General features: G+C 50.8%; 6 protein-coding genes across 6 annotated transcripts; 2 read left to right on the top strand and 4 right to left on the bottom strand.

Annotated features, from left to right (window-relative positions):
• Window positions 1–857: 857 nt before the first annotated feature.
• Window positions 858–4,128, bottom strand: PHATRDRAFT_49642 (predicted protein; the record flags this gene model as incomplete). Its single annotated transcript, XM_002184301.1, has 3 exons — window positions 858–3,373; window positions 3,855–4,033; window positions 4,109–4,128. 3 exons carry the CDS (start codon window positions 4,126–4,128, stop codon window positions 1,455–1,457), a joined length of 2,118 nt encoding a protein of 705 aa, XP_002184337.1. The 3' UTR covers window positions 858–1,454.
• A 155-nt stretch (window positions 4,129–4,283) lies between these two features.
• PHATRDRAFT_49641 (predicted protein) lies at window positions 4,284–6,715 on the top strand (the record flags this gene model as incomplete). The annotated part of the gene is made up of 1 exon (XM_002184400.1): window positions 4,284–6,715. One exon carries the CDS (start codon window positions 4,284–4,286, stop codon window positions 6,621–6,623), a length of 2,340 nt encoding a protein of 779 aa, XP_002184436.1. The 3' UTR covers window positions 6,624–6,715.
• A 980-nt stretch (window positions 6,716–7,695) lies between these two features.
• On the bottom strand, window positions 7,696–9,091 carry PHATRDRAFT_49640 (predicted protein; the record flags this gene model as incomplete). Its single annotated transcript, XM_002184300.1, has 1 exon — window positions 7,696–9,091. One exon carries the CDS (start codon window positions 9,089–9,091, stop codon window positions 7,877–7,879), a length of 1,215 nt encoding a protein of 404 aa, XP_002184336.1. The 3' UTR covers window positions 7,696–7,876.
• Window positions 9,092–9,969: 878 nt separating this feature from the next.
• On the top strand, window positions 9,970–11,910 carry PHATRDRAFT_49639 (predicted protein). Its single transcript, XM_002184399.1, has 3 exons — window positions 9,970–10,709; window positions 10,801–11,254; window positions 11,338–11,910. The coding sequence occupies exons 1-3, from the start codon at window positions 10,166–10,168 to the stop codon at window positions 11,645–11,647; spliced, it is 1,308 nt and encodes a 435-aa protein (XP_002184435.1). The 5' UTR covers window positions 9,970–10,165; the 3' UTR covers window positions 11,648–11,910.
• Window positions 11,911–12,106: 196 nt separating this feature from the next.
• Window positions 12,107–14,097, bottom strand: PHATRDRAFT_49638 (predicted protein). Its single transcript, XM_002184299.1, has one exon. It carries the CDS (start codon window positions 13,966–13,968, stop codon window positions 12,133–12,135), a length of 1,836 nt encoding a protein of 611 aa, XP_002184335.1. The 5' UTR covers window positions 13,969–14,097; the 3' UTR covers window positions 12,107–12,132.
• A 1,321-nt stretch (window positions 14,098–15,418) lies between these two features.
• PHATRDRAFT_49637 (predicted protein) lies at window positions 15,419–17,060 on the bottom strand (the record flags this gene model as incomplete). Its single annotated transcript, XM_002184298.1, has 1 exon — window positions 15,419–17,060. Exon 1 carries the CDS (start codon window positions 16,970–16,972, stop codon window positions 15,419–15,421), a length of 1,554 nt encoding a protein of 517 aa, XP_002184334.1. The 5' UTR covers window positions 16,973–17,060.
• Between the last annotated feature and the right edge of the window lie 381 nt (window positions 17,061–17,441).

Raw genomic sequence — 17,441 nt, 5'->3', positions numbered from 1 at the left:
TCAACGAGCAGCTCTTGGCCCGCGCGGGAATGGGTCATTTCGGATCTCTTGCGGGGTCCATGGCGTCGCAGAACTTGCTGCGTACATGGCAGCAGCAGCAGCATGGTTTGTCGGAAGGTGTTGGTCTGGAACGGGGCTCGGCAGCATCGAACATTCTGGCGGGATCGAGCGCTGGGGGATCCACTCGCTTTCCGGAAAAGCAACAGAAGACTCGCCGAGACGATAGTGAACACAGCGTAAAAAAGACGGATAAGACCTTGGAGCTTCCCAAATCGGTAGAAGTGGACGAAGCTGACGAGGAAGAAGACGCTGATAATCAAGACCCCAACAGTGACACCTTCCCTTTCAAGTTGTACCGCATGCTCTCGGAAGCAGAGAAAGATGGAAAAGAAGACATTGTATCCTTCCTCCATCACGGGCGCGCCTTTGCTATCCACAAGCCTCGTGATTTTGTTGCCGAAATAATGCCGAAATACTTCACGACGTCTCGAATGTCAAGCTTCCAGCGCCAGTTAAACTTATACGGATTCCGTCGCATAACCGAAGGACAAGATAAGGGGGGCTACTTTCACGAGAACTTTGTCAAGGGGCGAAAGTCCTTGTGCAAGAAAATCAGACGAAAGAAGACCTCCGTCAAGGCACCGCCAAACTTTTTCCCCGGGAGCATGCCGACCACCGGAAACCTTGGGGGCGGTGCGGCATCGCTCGGTGACTCGTTGTCCGTTCGCCAGCTGCTAGCTGATGGTCACACGGTCAACGGTAGTGCTCGAAGCGGAGGCGCGATGGCTACCGGAAATCCTTTCTTGGGCGCCGGTATGAATCCGACTTTCGCCGCCGCTATCGCCATGGAGCAACAACGGCGACAGCAACAGGAACACGCCCAATTGATGCAGTTGATTTTGCGACAGCAGCAGCAGCAGCAACAACAACAACAACAACAAGGTGGCGGACACTTATCAGGTGCCCCAGCAGGCTCGTCCGGGATGCGCAATCTCCCGAACTTCAAGTAAGGATGCACGATTGCGCTACTACATGTCAAATTGTGTTTACAGTCAGCGGTGTTCTATGCGTTCGCTAGCGACATTGGATCAGAATAGCAACTAAGGCGCTCTTCTCGTGGGGAGAGGAAAGTAAACTACATTGCCTATTCATGATACATCCCAGCGTATTAATTTAATAGTATTGATCAAAAAGACGGCGTTCCGATATTGGTTTGATATATTCTGCGTTGGCCTACGGTTCGACGAATTCCTCTCGGGTGAAACGAATTGCGGCGAGATCAGACAGAATGCATCGGTGATACCGTACTACAGCGCCCGCGGGCAATGCGCAGGTGCCAGAATGCCAATCGTTAGCATTGAAAGGAACGCGCAACCCCTCTTGGAAATGCGTACGAACGAACTCATTCCCAACTTTCGTCAAACGTTTCCGCCTCGCCAAAGCCCATCTTTGTTTTACTTTTGCACATGTTTATTCCAGGCTGCCGGAATCTTGTTGAAATCCAAATGCCCTTGCCCGGCCGCCAGTGGCTCCAACGTTACCGATACAACCGACGCATCGGCCGCCTTTTGGAAGTTGATTAAAACCGACGGATCGACTTGACCAGCGGCCATGGCTTTTTTCAACACGGCAATCGCAATTTTGTTCCGTTCGTCACCGGCCGGTAGCAAAGCCCCGGCATTTTTCAGCAATATACCAAACGTGACGTGATTCGCTTGGACGGCCGTATCCGCGTTGAGGGACTGAAAAATAGCAAAGGCCATTTTCAGGGCCGCAGTGTTTTGAACCGAATCGCCGCGGACCCGGGCACAACAATCCATCGCACTATTGTAACTGTACAGGCTCGGCGCCACTTCAGGATTGGTGGTCGCCAAGGCTTTCATGCGTTGCAGAATTTGAACTGCTTTGGGGGCCTTGCGGACATCCCTACTGCGTCCCCAGGTGGCAATGACGGCCGTAAAGGCGCGGGCATTGGGGGTCACGTGTGGGTCGGCCAGGAGGGCTTCCAAAATTTCCGAGGCGCGGGTAGTGGCTTGGGGAGCGTGCGACCTTGACCAGGCAATGAGTAAAGTGACGTAAGTGTAGACACTCGGCCGGAATCGATCGTTCTTGGTCGATTCGTAGAGCGATTGGAGTTCGCTAAAGAGTTGGTCGGCCTGTTCGGCAGCTTGGACGTTGCCGACGCGGGCAAAGGCGTCCATGACGGTGGTGTAGGTCATCACGTCGGGTTGGACTGCGGGATCGGGGACCTTTTCGTGCTGCCGTTTCATGTCGACCAGGATTTGTAGGGCTTTGGGTGCGTAGGTGGCGTCTTCGGGTACTTGGCGTGCGTAGGCGTGCAGAATAGAATTGATGGACCGTACGGTTGGTCGCACGCGAGGAACGGACGCGGCGTCGTCCGAATCCGTTTGTTGCTGATCCATGCGCTGCATATCTTGCCAAATCTGTTCGAGTCGATCCATGCGCTCCGGTTTGTTGCTGTAGGCATAGGCGTCGACCAAGGCGTTGTAGGAGAGTGTATCGGGATACAAACCGTGTCGACTGCCTTGCTGTAGTTGCGCGAGCAATTCTTCCACGCGCAAGGGTGCTTCGACGGCACGTGATTTGGCCCAACCGTCCATGACGCTGTTGTAGGACATGGTATCGACGTCCTGTTGTTGGGCGACCCTGGCTTGGAGGAGATCCTGCGCCCGTTGCGCACAATCGCGGGGCGTGTAGACGGGCACGTTCGCGTCCAGCATGTGTCCGTGTTGTGCGTGTTCCGCCAGACAAGCTCCGGCCTTGGTCCAGGCCTTGAGGACGGTATTGAAGGAAATGAGGTCGGTCGGATGTGTGTGGGACTGTACCGCTTCGGTGTAGCGGTCTTGACACGCTTGTGCTTTGGTCACGACCTGTACTTTAGGATTACTGCAGGATTCCGCGAGATCGTTGAGTCCTTGGTTGAAGACTAATTGTTGCCGACGACTGCTTTCGTCGGTCTCCGGGCGAGTAGGGTCGGGAGAGACGGTATCGTTCGGGAGTTTGGCATCCGGCAAGGTACTGCTGGACAGGTGCCGGCGGGTCGTGATTGTGCCGGTCGTTGCCGTTCTTGTTTCGGCGGCGGTCGGACGTGTAGTGGTACTCGTCCAAGACGTCGTGGGGGACGAAAGCAGCCACCTCGTCGTCGTCGTTGTTGTTGTCGTTGTCCAGGCGTGCGTCGGCTCGGGACGGTGCAGGAGTATCATCACGGTCAGTAGGACTGTCCCTCTCCACAACATCCGGCCGTGTGCGGATCGAATGGACAGTAAGGCGAACGTCCGCATGATGTCAATACCAATGTTACCACCACACAGAGGAATATAGGCAATAGTGTTTTTGTTGTGTTGTGTTTTAACTGTAAGTAGTATATCGATAATGATATGAATGAAAAGTGTTTGTTGCGTGTGGCTTGTTGTGTGGTGGTGGGTGTATTTGGGTAGGAGGTGTTTGGTGTCTCGCGTTCGATATTTATTCTCCCAAGCCGACTGGAAAATGTTCCGTGAGGGGGGGGCCAACACTGGATGGTTCCGCGTGTCGTATCACGTGGTGTGTGTAGATTCTCTCACTATTGGACTCGTTTCCACCCAAAACGCGTCCCTCAAGTGGTTGGTTCGTGTCTGTGAAGAATGAACGGCGGCTGCCATTCTATTCTATCCAGGTATCTCTCGTGGCGTTTGTCCGTCTTGTCGGTTGGCGCCTGGACGGTGGTGACTCGCAAGTCATCACGCAGTCCATGACACAAGAGTCGTATAGTAAAATCCAACAAGTAGGTAGGTAGGTAGGTAGGTAAATTGTTGGTACGGCCAACATTAGCCCATAGAAGTACAGTCACCTACTCATGTAATGAAGAGGGTGCTTCCCGGGGTCCGCGCATACGTTTTTTTTTCGTCGGTCCACCCATCCACTGTGCCCAACCCCACCCGTCGGTAGGGGAGGGGGGGGGGGTCCGTGTTCGTTGCCTACTACTAACATGGGCACTCTGTGGAGTCGAAAGCGCACAGTCAGGTCCGCTATGCTACCTACTAGCTAGAATATAGTCCAGGGAGTCTGGTACTAATACCACTCTGGATTCCATCCATAGAGGTTTCACCTTCGCCGATCCATCCCCATCGTGACGCTGTCGTCATCGTGCAACTTGCTCCATTTGATAGACTACTCTCCTCCTTTATTTCCTTTCCAACATTTTATTCACGACGTTCGCGCTCGTCTTATTCATATATAAATATAGATACAACACGGACCGATTTCCGTCCCGGCATAGGAGGATGCCGTCGTCGCCGCCCACGGGGGTGGACGACCACACTGGGCAAGCCTTGCCCCGTCGTCGACGACGACGACGACGACGACGACGACGCCGGACCGTTTTCTACACGAGTAGTAATACTCCCTACCGTATCCTCCTACTCTGTGGACTAGTGGCATGCGTACACCACGGACTAGTGTCCCAGTGGGTGGGCACCCACGCGTGGGTCGCGGTCCATACGGTCCTCCACCCACGACGGTACGGGGTACCGTACGGACGCGACTGGTCAGGGCAGTGCACGGCACATCCCCCCGGACAATTCCCTCCACCAATATTGGCGGACGACGAAGACCCCGACCATGCCTCACTCGCGTCGTCGCGATCCAACACCAACCAGAACGAAAGTGCTGGATGGAAAGAAACCCAAAGAAAAGTCGAACAGCAACAGCAACAGATTGATCTCTTGCTCCAACTTGTGCAGCAACAACAATCACAACAATCACAGCCATCACAACAATACTCCCCCCGTGCACCCGCACCCGTTTCCAGCCACGAGGTCACCGCAACCCGGGCACCAGAGCGAGACCCAGAGGCGCTTTCCCCGTCGACCAACGGCAACTATTCCAGATCCGTTCCGTCGACGGACAGCATCGCACCGGCTACTGCCAACACGGGTGTCGTGCCTCTCAAAGCCATGCTCTTTATTGACGGAACGTGGTTGTACTACAGTATCTACGAACGCACCGAAGCCCGCTGTCCCATTATCCAACGCTACGGTCGTGGTTGGCAGAATCGGTACGATTTCCATTGGGCCGCCCTGCCACGGATTCTCTGCGAAAGCTTGCGGGATCCCGGATGGAGTACCAACACGGCCGCTCCCGCACACACGACAACCCACGAGTCTGCCACCAAAAACGCCCGTCCCATGGAAATTGTCCGCGCCAGCGTCTTTACGTCCTACAAGGCCGACACACCCACGTCCTCCTTTCGGTACCAAATGTTTCAAGACATGCAGGCCGCCAATTACGACGTCCACATGATGGAAACGGTCGGCCGCGGCGAAAAATGCGTCGACATACAGTTGGCCGTGGAAATGATGCACTACGCCACCGTACCCAACGCCTACGACGTCGCCTTGTTGCTCACGGGCGACAAGGATTTCATGCCCGCCATGATCCGGACCCGCCAAAAAGCCCGCAAAGTCGGTCTCGTATCCATGAAAACCGGCTGCAATCGGGCTCTGTACGAAACACCCGGATTGAAGGATTACGACGTCGTGTGGCTGGAAGACCATTTGGACGAACTCATCGTACCGAAACGGGGAAAAGTTAACGGCTCCAACCATGTGGAAGCAGTGGTTTCCGTCTTTACGCTCATGAAAATTTTGTACGATTTTGTCACCGAATCGGGCCTGGAACGAGTGACGAGCCGGGATATCGGACGGTATCTCAAGATTTTGAAACTTGGGTCGCGGTCGGTTTTAGAGGAATTGAAATTGTCCTACGGTGGACTCCGACAATTTTTGACCATGTCGGGTGTCTTTGTCATTGAAACAAGGGACGATCATTACCAAAAGGAAGATCCTAGTGACAAGGCGTACTGGGTACGAGTACGACTACCCGAAGCCACGGTCGCATTGACCGAACGGGCACGGAGTACTCGTTTGAGTGCTGCCGAAAAAGACTTTCTCGAAACGTACTCGCTGACTATTCTTCAAGACAAGGCCACAGCCTATTATCACTCTTTGCTGCTTTTGGATACTCTGCCCGATGCACCCAGTGTCTCCCGAGATGCGGCCAACGCTTTGCGTGCAGACGGTGTGGAGCTGCCGGACGATCTGACTCGCGATTATAGCCTTTGCAAGGTTGCCGAGCTCAAAGACTGTTGTCGTGCTCGTGGTTTACCAATTGGTGGAACCAAAGCAGTGCTAGTGGACCGTATTCGAAGTGATGTTGAGCAAGAAATTGCACGCTTACAAACAGCAGCGCACTCATCACCCCGTAAGTACCAGCATTTGAATATGCCTCACTTATTGTCCGACCCCAGTGAAGAAACGGGCACTACTGTCTCCGATGAGACGGATACCTATCTTAAGGAACTCGTCTTTGAGTATCTGAGAGCCAGTCACGGCCAGGCTAGTTCTCGTAACGTTGGACGGTATCTCGCCAGTAACAAGTCTTCGACTGGAGAATACAAGAAAGGTCGGCAGTCGGCACTACACGAGCTGAAAGCACACTACGGAGGCCTGGCGAGTTTTGTAGGCCACCACGATAAGCTTTTTGAACGACAGGATACGTTAGGATCAGACAACGATCCAGCCTCAACCTATGAATTTGGGGTCGGACTTCGAAAAGGAGCATGATCCAGAATAGATTACTTTTCTGTGCCGGCCTTACCTACTTTTTGACTGCGTGACGGACTGCCCCAGACAACTTCCACTCGTCGTGGTTGGGTCTGCTCTCGCAGAAAGTCGACGTGTTCTTTGAAGAAGTTTATAGGACTGACTACGTTTGTGACAACCGGTGTTGCTTCCGACGCGCTCTCTTCCGGATCGCAATCAGACTCGGCGACAGAGTCCATGCTCTCCAGTGAGCCCTGGTGAGACTCTGTTGTTGCGCTGCGATGGAATGGTATCGCGCTGTTATAGAGCATTGATTTTTGTTGTTGCTGGTCCGAATTTCTACTCGATCGCACCAGCGGTCGCATGGAGGTGAAGAAACTTTCCTTCCTCTCAACACTATCTTTTCCAACATTCGATACGTTGACCGTGGATGCATCGCTAGTGGTAGGATTGATTGTCAAAAGAATCTGGAGAGTTGAAGAAGTGTCAAATTCATCACCATCTTCATCGTCCATGGATGCTTCGAGGGTTAGATTTCGGAAATCGCCGTTGTCTCTGGAATCGTTGTGTGCTATATAGAATTGACGGCGTTTCCACCAACTCGATATACCCCTTAGAACACCTTTCCTCCGTCGCCCTTTTTTCATGCTGTTGATAGATCCTTTTTGCTTTTCAGGAATGGTGGCCTCATCTCTTCCTTCGATAGCAGTCATGGTTCTTTCCTTGGGCAGGGAATTATGATTCATTGCAGGACTGTTCTTTGTAGACCATCGTACCAATCGAAACTTGTCCACGGAAACTTATTTTCACGATCGCAGTGTTTGGCACGCTCTAGCGTAGATGCACGCGTTCAACGTGTGGTCTACACATGCACGACTAATTTTGCCCAAACGGCCCAATCTAAGCACATACGAGGAGGTCAGTCCCTTTCGAGGTGCGGCGTTCTCCTTTACTGCGTTGTAGGATAGGCAGTCAGCCCGCGCCATCTCTGCTGACTCACAGCAACTTAAGCCGCAGGCTATAGATCCAAGTCGACGGTAGCTATCTAAAAGGTCCCGCATCCTTACGCGTTTTCTCCAGTTTAAGTTTTAATAATAAGTTTGGTATTGTTTGAATGCTAGGCTGGTACAGGAGTGTTGTGCTCGAGCATTCGCTCTGGTGCTGTGGACGGGGATTTGAGCGAACGCTGTGCCTGTTCTTGAAATTACCTATCGACGATTGCATCAAATTCTATGTAACCACAACTTTCGGGCTGTTCAAGAAAGAGACTGATTCTACATGGCAAGACTGGCCCGTCGTGCACGACGACGCGGTGTCGCACCGCCTGTCGCGCTGGACCGAGGGTTGCCTTCCTTACTCCGGCTGGAGGAGAAGGAACTTTCAATGCTACGCTCTGGTTTCTTTTTCAGTTTGCGCGATCCAGATGCCCCCCCAAACGCGTCGAAGCCGTTTGCAGAGGAAGAGGATGAGAAGGGATCCCGGCGGGACGTCGAAAATGCCAAGTCGCCTGCGGAAGTTGTGCGTGAAGCAAACGGGTTGTTATCACTACTAGCAAAGGGATCAAAGGAATCCCCTACTAGAAAACCGTCATCGTCAATGGCGGTAGTCGCACTAGACTTTTTTGGCTTGGATTTACGAGTAGGAGCCGAGCTGCGTCCGGCATTTTCGGACTCCCATTCATTCCGGGCGTTGAACTCTTTGTGAGAATGGGTGTTTTCGGAACTGCTGGTGGGACGTCGTGTGGAAGACGAACTTTTCTTGGTGGGGTCCTTTTTAACCTTGAGAATCCTTTTCGTCGATGGCGTTGGGGATTCTTGCTGTAACTTGTGCATTGTGTCTTGATAGCGTTTTTGGCGGGCCGCCGCGGCCCCCCGGGATGGCGGTGCCAGTAGACCTGGCCGCGCTCCCCGTGACATTCCTGGACGCACCGAATTGACGAGATTCTTACGTTTGGTAGGTGCAATCATCATGGGAGGCGCTCGGTCGCCACCCCCACCAACAATCATGGGTGGTAGGGTATCTCGGTAGTGCTCTTCCTCCGGGACGTGTCTATCGTTCACTACGGTTGGAGTCGTCAGGTCACTCATTATGGAAACATCATCCGAGCAGCCGGACCCAACCATGGGATAGTTGGCGTCTTCATCGATTTCATCATCGTCATCCTCGTCGTCTTCGTACTGTTGGCGCTGTTGCTGGTGTGGCCGAGGCCGACTATCACTGCCGTTCAAGGAACGCGCTTCGGCATGGGCTTCCAACGCCGCAATAATTTGCGGAGCTTCTTGTTGCGCCATTTGCAACTTTCTAATAATGAGTTCAATCTGTTCATCATTCAGTTGACGAGCATCGGGAAGCCCTAGGCCTCCGTTTTTTCTAAGTCCTTTGCTGACCCGCTGTACATCTCCGGTATTGAGATCGTCCACACCGACGGCTTTGAGCAGCGTCACTAGTCCGTTGAGGCGTTCCTTGACTGCATTGACATCCACCGACATGCTTTCCTTTCAAATAAAGGGAACAAAAACAGCAACACAATTGGACGGAGGGTGGTTTCTTTTTCTATCGAGTGACAAACGATCTATACAACAGTCTCGGCGCGATATGGACGTAACAAAACAAGTCGATTGGAAAGAGGTAGAAAGCTCTTCTGGTATGTAACGAAGAAAGTTTGGTGTATCCCGTGTAGTATGTGAGAAGAGTCCCACGATGGCGTAGTACAACGACGCGATACCCCGATTGCGAGAGCATCGTGTGCGTGCCCGGGGCGTACCGTGTGAGGCATCCTGCGAACGGCGACTTTTATTGGGCCCAAGCATATTCAAGATGAATGACCGGATGACTGGTATAAGCATGTGAATCATAGGCATATGCAAAACTGAGTTTTAGACGGGGCTATATAAAGACAGTCATCTACAGTCTTTCTGAAAATAGTCGGGGACTTTTGCTGGAAAGAACCTGACAATGAATTGTGAAACACAATAGTGATTAGAAGATTTTTCTGGGACCTATTTTCCGAGACCTTGTAGGTTTGTCCTCCTCCTATACTTTAAATCTCTTTAAATCTCTGAGTCGTGCATCCGTATGTCGAACGACAAATGCATCTATGAAAGGTCCAAGTGCTTTTTCGGAATTGCTTCAGTCCCATGTAAGACTGATTTTTCGTCTGGTCTCCCGGAAGTTGAAGGAGCATATTCCCACGTCAGCAACGACACATGGAAGGCGGCTCTTCCTCGTGAACCGCGACGTTCTTACTCTGTCCGTTCGCTGGTTGCACTGCTTGCGATCCGAGAAAAGCTTTGCCGCGTGTTCAAGATCAAGTTGGGTCGCGACAGCTAGAAACGCAAGAAAGCGAAGGGCGGCAACACACAGTCAGCTCCTTTTTTCAATACCAATCGGATTGGTCTTCTTGTTAGTCCTCGTCGTGTATACCTTTTTTGGTACCAAACGCGAATCCTCCACAAGATCTTTCCACACTACCGCTTCCATCACTTCTTTGCCAGACTTGTGTTCTCGTTGTGGATTCGTAGCTAGCTCACTGTGTATCTTTTGCGGACTCTACGCTTCTTGCAATGAAACTTCAGCTCGCTTCTCTTGCTCTGTGGGCGTCATCTGCTCTCGCGTTTGCGCCTAACTCTCTACCTTCTCGGAACAATCGTGCGGTAGGGTATGTTCCTTCCTCGATCTCCTCGCTGCACGCTGCGGCGTTGGAACCTCCACCGCTGTCCCCGCTCACACAATGGGGCGATCGGATCGAGAACATTCGGGCGCTGCAGGCCGAGCTCAAAGCCCGCGAGTTGCCTCCCTTTGCCCCGGAGCTCTCCGCCGTCAAAGACTGTGGTCTTGCTCGTGAGGACACCGAAGGACAACTCGCCTACGTCCGCGACAACGCCATGCGCATCAAAACTATGATGCAGGAACACGGCGCCGTCGTCTTTCGAGATTTCGATCTCATGAAGACTCAAGAAGGATTCCAAGCCTTTTACGCAGCCATAGGAATGAAAGCCTGTTTGGATCCCTTGCATTCCGTATCGGCACGGCCAACGGTGGATGGACAAAAGAATTCTCCCGTCTACGAAGCCGTCAACAAGGAATCGCGCAAGAATTTTTTTATTGGTACGTGATGGTGCTAGATATCGACAGAATGAGGCTTGGCATACGACGGATAATGTCGTTTTCTCATGGCATTTTTTTGGTACGTCGACAGGCATGCACAATGAATTCGTCGGAACGCGCGCTCCGCGTGCTGCAGCCTTTGTCTGCTTCAAGGCCGCCGAAACCGGCGGGGAATTCCTTGTTGCCGATGGCCGTCGCATGTTTCGTGATCTCGATGCCGATCTCATCGAAGAGCTCTACAACCGAGAAATCCGTTACTCGGTCATGGAATTGCCATTTTTTGGATGGATCGATAACTTGCCCTCGTTCGTTCAGCAACCCGCCATGAATGTCGTTCGCGGGGCAGTTTCGGCGGCGATCAACGCCAAGGTAGATTTTGACGTGGAATTACTCTGGGGCGAAGGTGGATACGACGGTACCCGCATGTTACAAGCTCGAGCACCATCGCAGCCGCCGATTGTCAAGCACCCCGTCACTGGAGATCCGACCTGGTTTTGCAACGTGCATTCTCACAGTTCGAAACTGCGTCATCAGCGCGAATCAATGTACGTAACGACTACTGCGCTGCAATCGAAAAGATCCGTCGGCGAGATTCATCTCACAGTTGTCTTGTCTATCCATCCCACAGCTATGGTGCGGAACGTTTCGAGGACGGTGCTTCCCAAATCAACAAGTCCGACATGTTTTTTGGTGACGATGGCGAGCTGTCGGAGGCACAGTTGAAGCAACTGGATGAAGTCACGGTGAAAAATACCCGCTACGTCAAGATGACGGAAGGAGATGTCGTGCTTTTGGACAATTATAAAACTATGCACGGGCGCAACGTCTTTGACGGAACCCGCAAACACGGCGTGGCCTGGTTCGAGGGATGGGAAGGTGAAGCTGATATGAAACAACAATTTCAAGCCGAAGGAGCTTCTCAAAAAGTGGTTGCGTAAACGAACAATTAACCCGCTCCTCGTTCCTGCGCAAGTCTCCATTCCATAGACACACTCGCGTGTTATCAAATCCAGTAGCGCCTGCTTCTAACTAGCTCTTTTCGTCTCGAGCGCCGAGGAAAAGCGGCACTTTAGTTTTGTGGAGTCCACCAAATTCTTAGATTTGAATCTTAACAAAGAAATTGAGTCTTAATGTAGGTTTGCGGGGCGGAATGAGAGCGTTGTATCTATTGAGATCGGATTAATAACCTTCACCTTTTAGATTTAGAGGACTCGTGAAAAATCTTACTGCGAGTCGCTACCAGCACGCCTGCGTATAAACGACGAGGTGCGACGGGACCATCCTAAGATCTCGATATGATCTTTGGGTAGCCTGACTAGAGGCAACGTTCCTTCCCTCCTTCATCCAAAGCATTGAATAACCGTTTGACGCTCGGTTTCAAAGGCACTGTCTCCTATCACCAACTAAAATATGACGAATGTATTCATTCAAATCGTATACCTGGCCCCGATTCAACCAATCGGCGCAAAATATCGCCTTTTTCGAGACAGTCGGAAACGTCAACCTGCCAGTCTCGTGCTACGGCCAGTAATTGTAGACTGGTAAGACGTGCTAATGGAGCCAGTGAGTGCAAGAATCGTCCTAAATGAGGACGTTCAACTCCTGCATGTTGCATTTTTTCAACCATACTTTGTCGATTAAGGCACTCTGATAAGTCCACACCGGTCAACGCGGCAACCGCTCGGAGATCTGAAACCCGCCACTTTTCCCAATTCATGAGGCGGCCGGCACGTTGTCCATCACTTTCAATGGACGAAAGGCGCTGGACTATTTCCGCACGTTCGATACAATCGGAAAGATCAACCGATATTTCTCGCCCGCGTGCTCGAAGTTCGGAAACGCTCAAGTCGTCGAAACAAGAGGAGATATTTTCTTCTCCGTGGAAATCCATACTTTCCTCATTATCGTCCACTGGTAGGCGGAGAGCCGTGGATCCTTCCGTGACATTTCCTTCGTCAATAGAGTCCAGAGATGCTTTTGCGGAGTTTTTTTCTTTTGCCACCTGCCTGGTATATTCGTTCCCACCTAAACTTCTTACACGTTTTCGCCGTTTAACATTCTGCGAATCAGCTCCCATGTCCATAGGTGCATCAGTCAATGCGACCTCAACGGCATCTATTCCAGTGAATTGTTCGTCGGCAGTCGCTGAGCCCGATGTCTCATCCTTGAACTCTAGTAATCTTTCCACATCTTCCATGGCTGGAGTGCACGAACTTTCGTCAAAGGACGAGTTTTCTTCCATGAGTAACATTTTGTTAACTCTTCGATCATATATTGATACATCAGTTTCATCTACTACAGTCTCCACAAGGATAGACGCAACTGCGGAAGACGGATATTTGTCTTCTTCATCCTCGTCGCTGTTGATCGGCGACAGATCCTTCCAAACAAAGTCGTCTTCGTTGATTTCACTGGTCGCATTATCTTCAGGGTTTAAGAGTAAGCGCCCACTGTTCAAAAAAATTTGGATCATATCTGCTTTTTCTACCACCTCGTTCGGATCGTAAAAGACCCCAGCTTCGTCGTTCATACACCGCCTCAATGCTCCCACACTCATATCTTTTAAGGCAGAGAGCCGGTAAGTAACCGGTTCCGGAGTTTCCACGACATCAATAGCGTTCGACGAAATAAGGAGAGATATTAAATCATGCTTGTCCACCGGCCGTTGGCGGCAATTTTTCGATTTCGCCAAAAGCGCTTTCAACTCAGAGACTGTCATCCGATCCAGTTCATGCCTCGCAAATCTCGGTTTCCGGTTCCGCATCCGCTCAATCCGGCCCCGTTCGTAGTCGGGATCATCCGTTGGTAGCTCGTATCGGCAAACCGGACAGGTGCAGTGAGATTGTAGCCACTTGGTGATGCATTGTGGATGAAAAACATGAGCACAGGGCAGCCGCAAAACCTTGTCGTTCAAACGATGAAGATCGAAGCAGACGCAACATTCGCGATTGGTAGGTTCGACCAAATCTTGACGAGTGATACGAATCTGCGGAAGGTGGTGCAGGACCTGTGCCGAGGCAGCGGGCGGTCCTTGAGAAGAAGCAGGGGCTTGCATGGAAGCATGCATCGCGGCTTGCGTTGCGGCTTCAAATTGCTCTTCGACCATCTGATGCGTAGCCCCTAAACTATCGATAAGGGAGCTAGCAGCTTGTCGGGCACCGCGTTGTAGCACCTCAAACGGGTTCGAAGCTTCGTGTTGCATCGGACGGGGATTCGCGTTCGACGCCGCAGGGTTATTGCGTCGAAACGGATTCCGCATATTGGTTGTGGCCGGAAACGGTTGCTGATGGAATGATGTGAAGTTCTCCCTACCTCCTGTAGCTTACACAAAATAAAGGAGAAGCTTTGTTTCTTGAAGTCTTGGAAACCAATAGGAGTTGTATTCTCAGTCACCTCGGTTTTGTGTTTGTGTTCACTGTTAAAATCGGCTGACTGACAGTGAATACCTAACATTCCAGGTTTGGACACAATTCACAGACTAGGAACGAATTTTGACCTAACACTAGACAGCCGACAAACTCCAAAAGCTTCAGACAATTACCGGTAACGTTGAACTGAAAATAAGACAACGTACAAAATAGCCACACCAAGTAGACACAAACAAGAGACCATTAATACTAACATGTCGAACAGGGACGCAATAGGCTCGCTAGTGCCCTCGGTACTAACACTAAGGCAGGCAAATCGAATCTTGTTGTCAGCACAGAAATTATTGCTACTAGTGGTGGCCATCTCCGTAAGTGATAGCTTCGGGAGGAAACGCCATAAATTCTATGTAGAAATGGAGAAGAAGGGTGGTGAAGACGTCACCGAGATTAACGTGGATGAGCCGCTGATCGGGATGCTCGAAGAGCCCACATTGGCTCAGGGGATGACGCAGTAGAAGGGGTAAGGTGGTCCAGCCATGGTTCCATGGTGCTAGTGGACGTCAAGGCAGACGGTTCGCTGCGCCTATAAACCCGGCGTTTTGTGAACTCAACGTAACTGCTGAATGCTATGATGCTGTCAAACTAAACTTAGTAGAATACAATACTAGATGCTGTATTGGTGCAAATCGAAGTGCATGGGGTAAGGTTCTGAATTGCCTTGACTCGTACGCTCAACGTGAGCTGGTACCGTACTTCCAGACGGAATTCGTCTATACGCGTACGATGATAAAGTTCACCTCTTTGTACCACGCTTGGGTAGTGAGTTGCGTAAAGTAGACACATTGGTCGTGCACTAGCATGACATGAAGTTGTTCCTACATCACATAGCTTACGCAATATAAAGGAGAAGCTTTGGAGACTAACTCTTTCGTCTCGTACATTGCAAAAGTTTGGAGTGGACTCAGTCGTGTTACAGTCTGTATGAATAAAAGAACCTAGGTTGTGGTTGTGATGGGTTTGGTTAGACACAAGTTCCATGTATTCCACCAAAATTTGTCACATCTAAAGAGAACTTTGATGAGTGTTGGATACTCTCTCTCTGCCGGCCAGGAGACATCCATTTTTCAGAAGACATGCAAAAGCACTTTGATTGCTTGATAAGATGCAAACATTTTCCCCCTGATTCATGGACTCGATTCTACTTCAAGTATAAAAGCAGTACTGCCACTTTGAATTTGCCGCATAGCCACTTGCATTATTGCCAATTCTAGTAAACGCTACGTTGCGCCGAAGCATGCCTTCGTACGACGAAAAGGATTCTCAAAATGCTATCTCTCCATTTCATGTCAATTCCAGATCGTAAAGCGTGTCTTCCGTAGTCGGAATTGCACGCCTGCCACTCCCAGCACGACGGCTCGGAAAGCTACGCAATGCTGCGAAAAACAAAAGCGCTGCCACAATTCCACCCACTACAAAGCATGCGACCCCAACGTAAAAAATGGAGTCGCTGGGGTCATTGTAGCACAAATTGTCGGACTTGGGATTCGCTGTTGGTGAAGGCACCGGTGGTGGCTGCCACGCGCCATCATTGTTGTTACAGCCCAACCGGGCAGCCAGTACCGCGGAGGCCACGGATTCAGAAAAGATCCCATGGACGCCTTCCTTACAGAAAAGGTACTGTGTTTCCTCAAAAGCGGAGTTGAATTGTATGTTCACTTCTGAAATTTCTGGCCGAGATGTCCACGGATGCAAGGCAAGGTTAAATTCCTCTGCACGCACCACTGGAGAAAGCTCTTCAGCGAAGAACCTTGAGTCTAACAAGCAGGATTTTTCCAAACCAATCCCGTGGATAAAGCTGCGATACTGATCTCCCACGTTCAACCAGAACATTTCGTCGGCGCACTGACCTTCCGATGCCAGTAAGACATAGTTTGGTTCCGCCTTGGAGGTACCGGCTGTATTATTGAATACAGACGACCAGCGATTGTGAAAGGCTCGAAGGACGTCACCATCGAAGGACTGAATAACTAAGCCGGGAACAATGTATTGGTCAAAACGAATGCCGTTCCAGCACCTCAAAATGTTGTCCCACCGATCCTGCTCCTCACGAAAGTGCTCATAGAGCAAGTCTACCAAATCCAAGTCGGCCTCAGCTTGAATCCACGCGGCATCTTTAAGTTCAATGTACAAACCTGATTGTTTCAGATTCAAAGCAGTCGGATATTTGCTCGTTTTGCTGCTGTTGTACTCGCTAATGCTACTCGTGTTTGTTGTAGTGCTTTGTCTCAGGATTTGGGCTAGATCGACCTCGTTCCACTGTACCAACATGTCTAGGACATCGTTCAGATGCGGAACGACAAGCATGTTATCCAATGCGGTCGTCCGCGCTTGTGGTAAGCGCTGCCGTAGTCTCAAACGCGATATTTCATCGTAGGTAAAGTTGAAGGCCCAGTAGGACGATGCATTGGCCCACGGCGAGAACCATCGGCGATCTTCGGGGAAAATGTCTGCAACGTTCGTCGTGACACCCAAATCGACCGTATGCATGGCGATCAATTGTCGATCCCGGGTTGCGATAATATCAGGTTCGATCCAATCGGCCCCGAGTTCCAACGCCAGACGATAAGCTGCTATAGAATGCTCCGGAAGATGATAAGAGGCTCCACGGTGAGCCACAATCAGCTTGTGGGATCGGTGCGTGACTTTTTCCGGAACCCGCAAAGAATTTGGAATGCAAGTTGGCTTCACGTTGACTGCGTGAACCACGAAGACATTGCGGTCATGGAAAAAGGAAGGCGGCATAGCTACTGCAACAGCTAGCAGCAAGAGCTGGCATTCTCGACTTAAAGAAAGCGTGCGTTTGCACCTCGACACCAATGAGTGAGTGCTCCTCATTCGCGCTCGTTCCTTTCGATCTTTTATCTAAAGGAAAGACTGAACATTTACATACACAGGTCTCCACTTGATAGAGAAGAAGGATCAAACTTGTCACATCCCCTATGCTGGAAAATGTTGAATTTGAGCTTCACATGGTCATTTCTTCACCTTTCGGGTCAAATATAAAAAGTATATTTATATTAATGATTCTGCTTTAATTTACACGTGTCGGTGCCTGTCTGACAGACAGTCCAAAGTAAGTTCTTTCGGCTCGTATGATGTTATCGATGGAAAACACGCCATGGCATCTTTCTGACTTGGCGCTTTCATCCGTAAACGTAGTGGTCTAGAGGCATGATTCCTGCTTCGGGTGCAGGAGGTCCCGGGTTCGATTCCCGGTTTGGACCGAAGCCGAAACACTTTTTGCATGAATGGAAATGACAGATTTAACTTTTTACGCTCACTGACTTTGAGTATGCATCCTACC

This window comes from Phaeodactylum tricornutum, chromosome 23 (assembly GCF_000150955.2).
Source record: "Phaeodactylum tricornutum CCAP 1055/1 chromosome 23, whole genome shotgun sequence".
Taxonomy (NCBI): Eukaryota; Bacillariophyta; class Bacillariophyceae; order Surirellales; family Neidiaceae; genus Phaeodactylum; species Phaeodactylum tricornutum.
The sequence above is the reverse complement of the archived record's forward strand: the minus strand, read 5'-3'. Positions and strand labels throughout refer to the sequence as shown.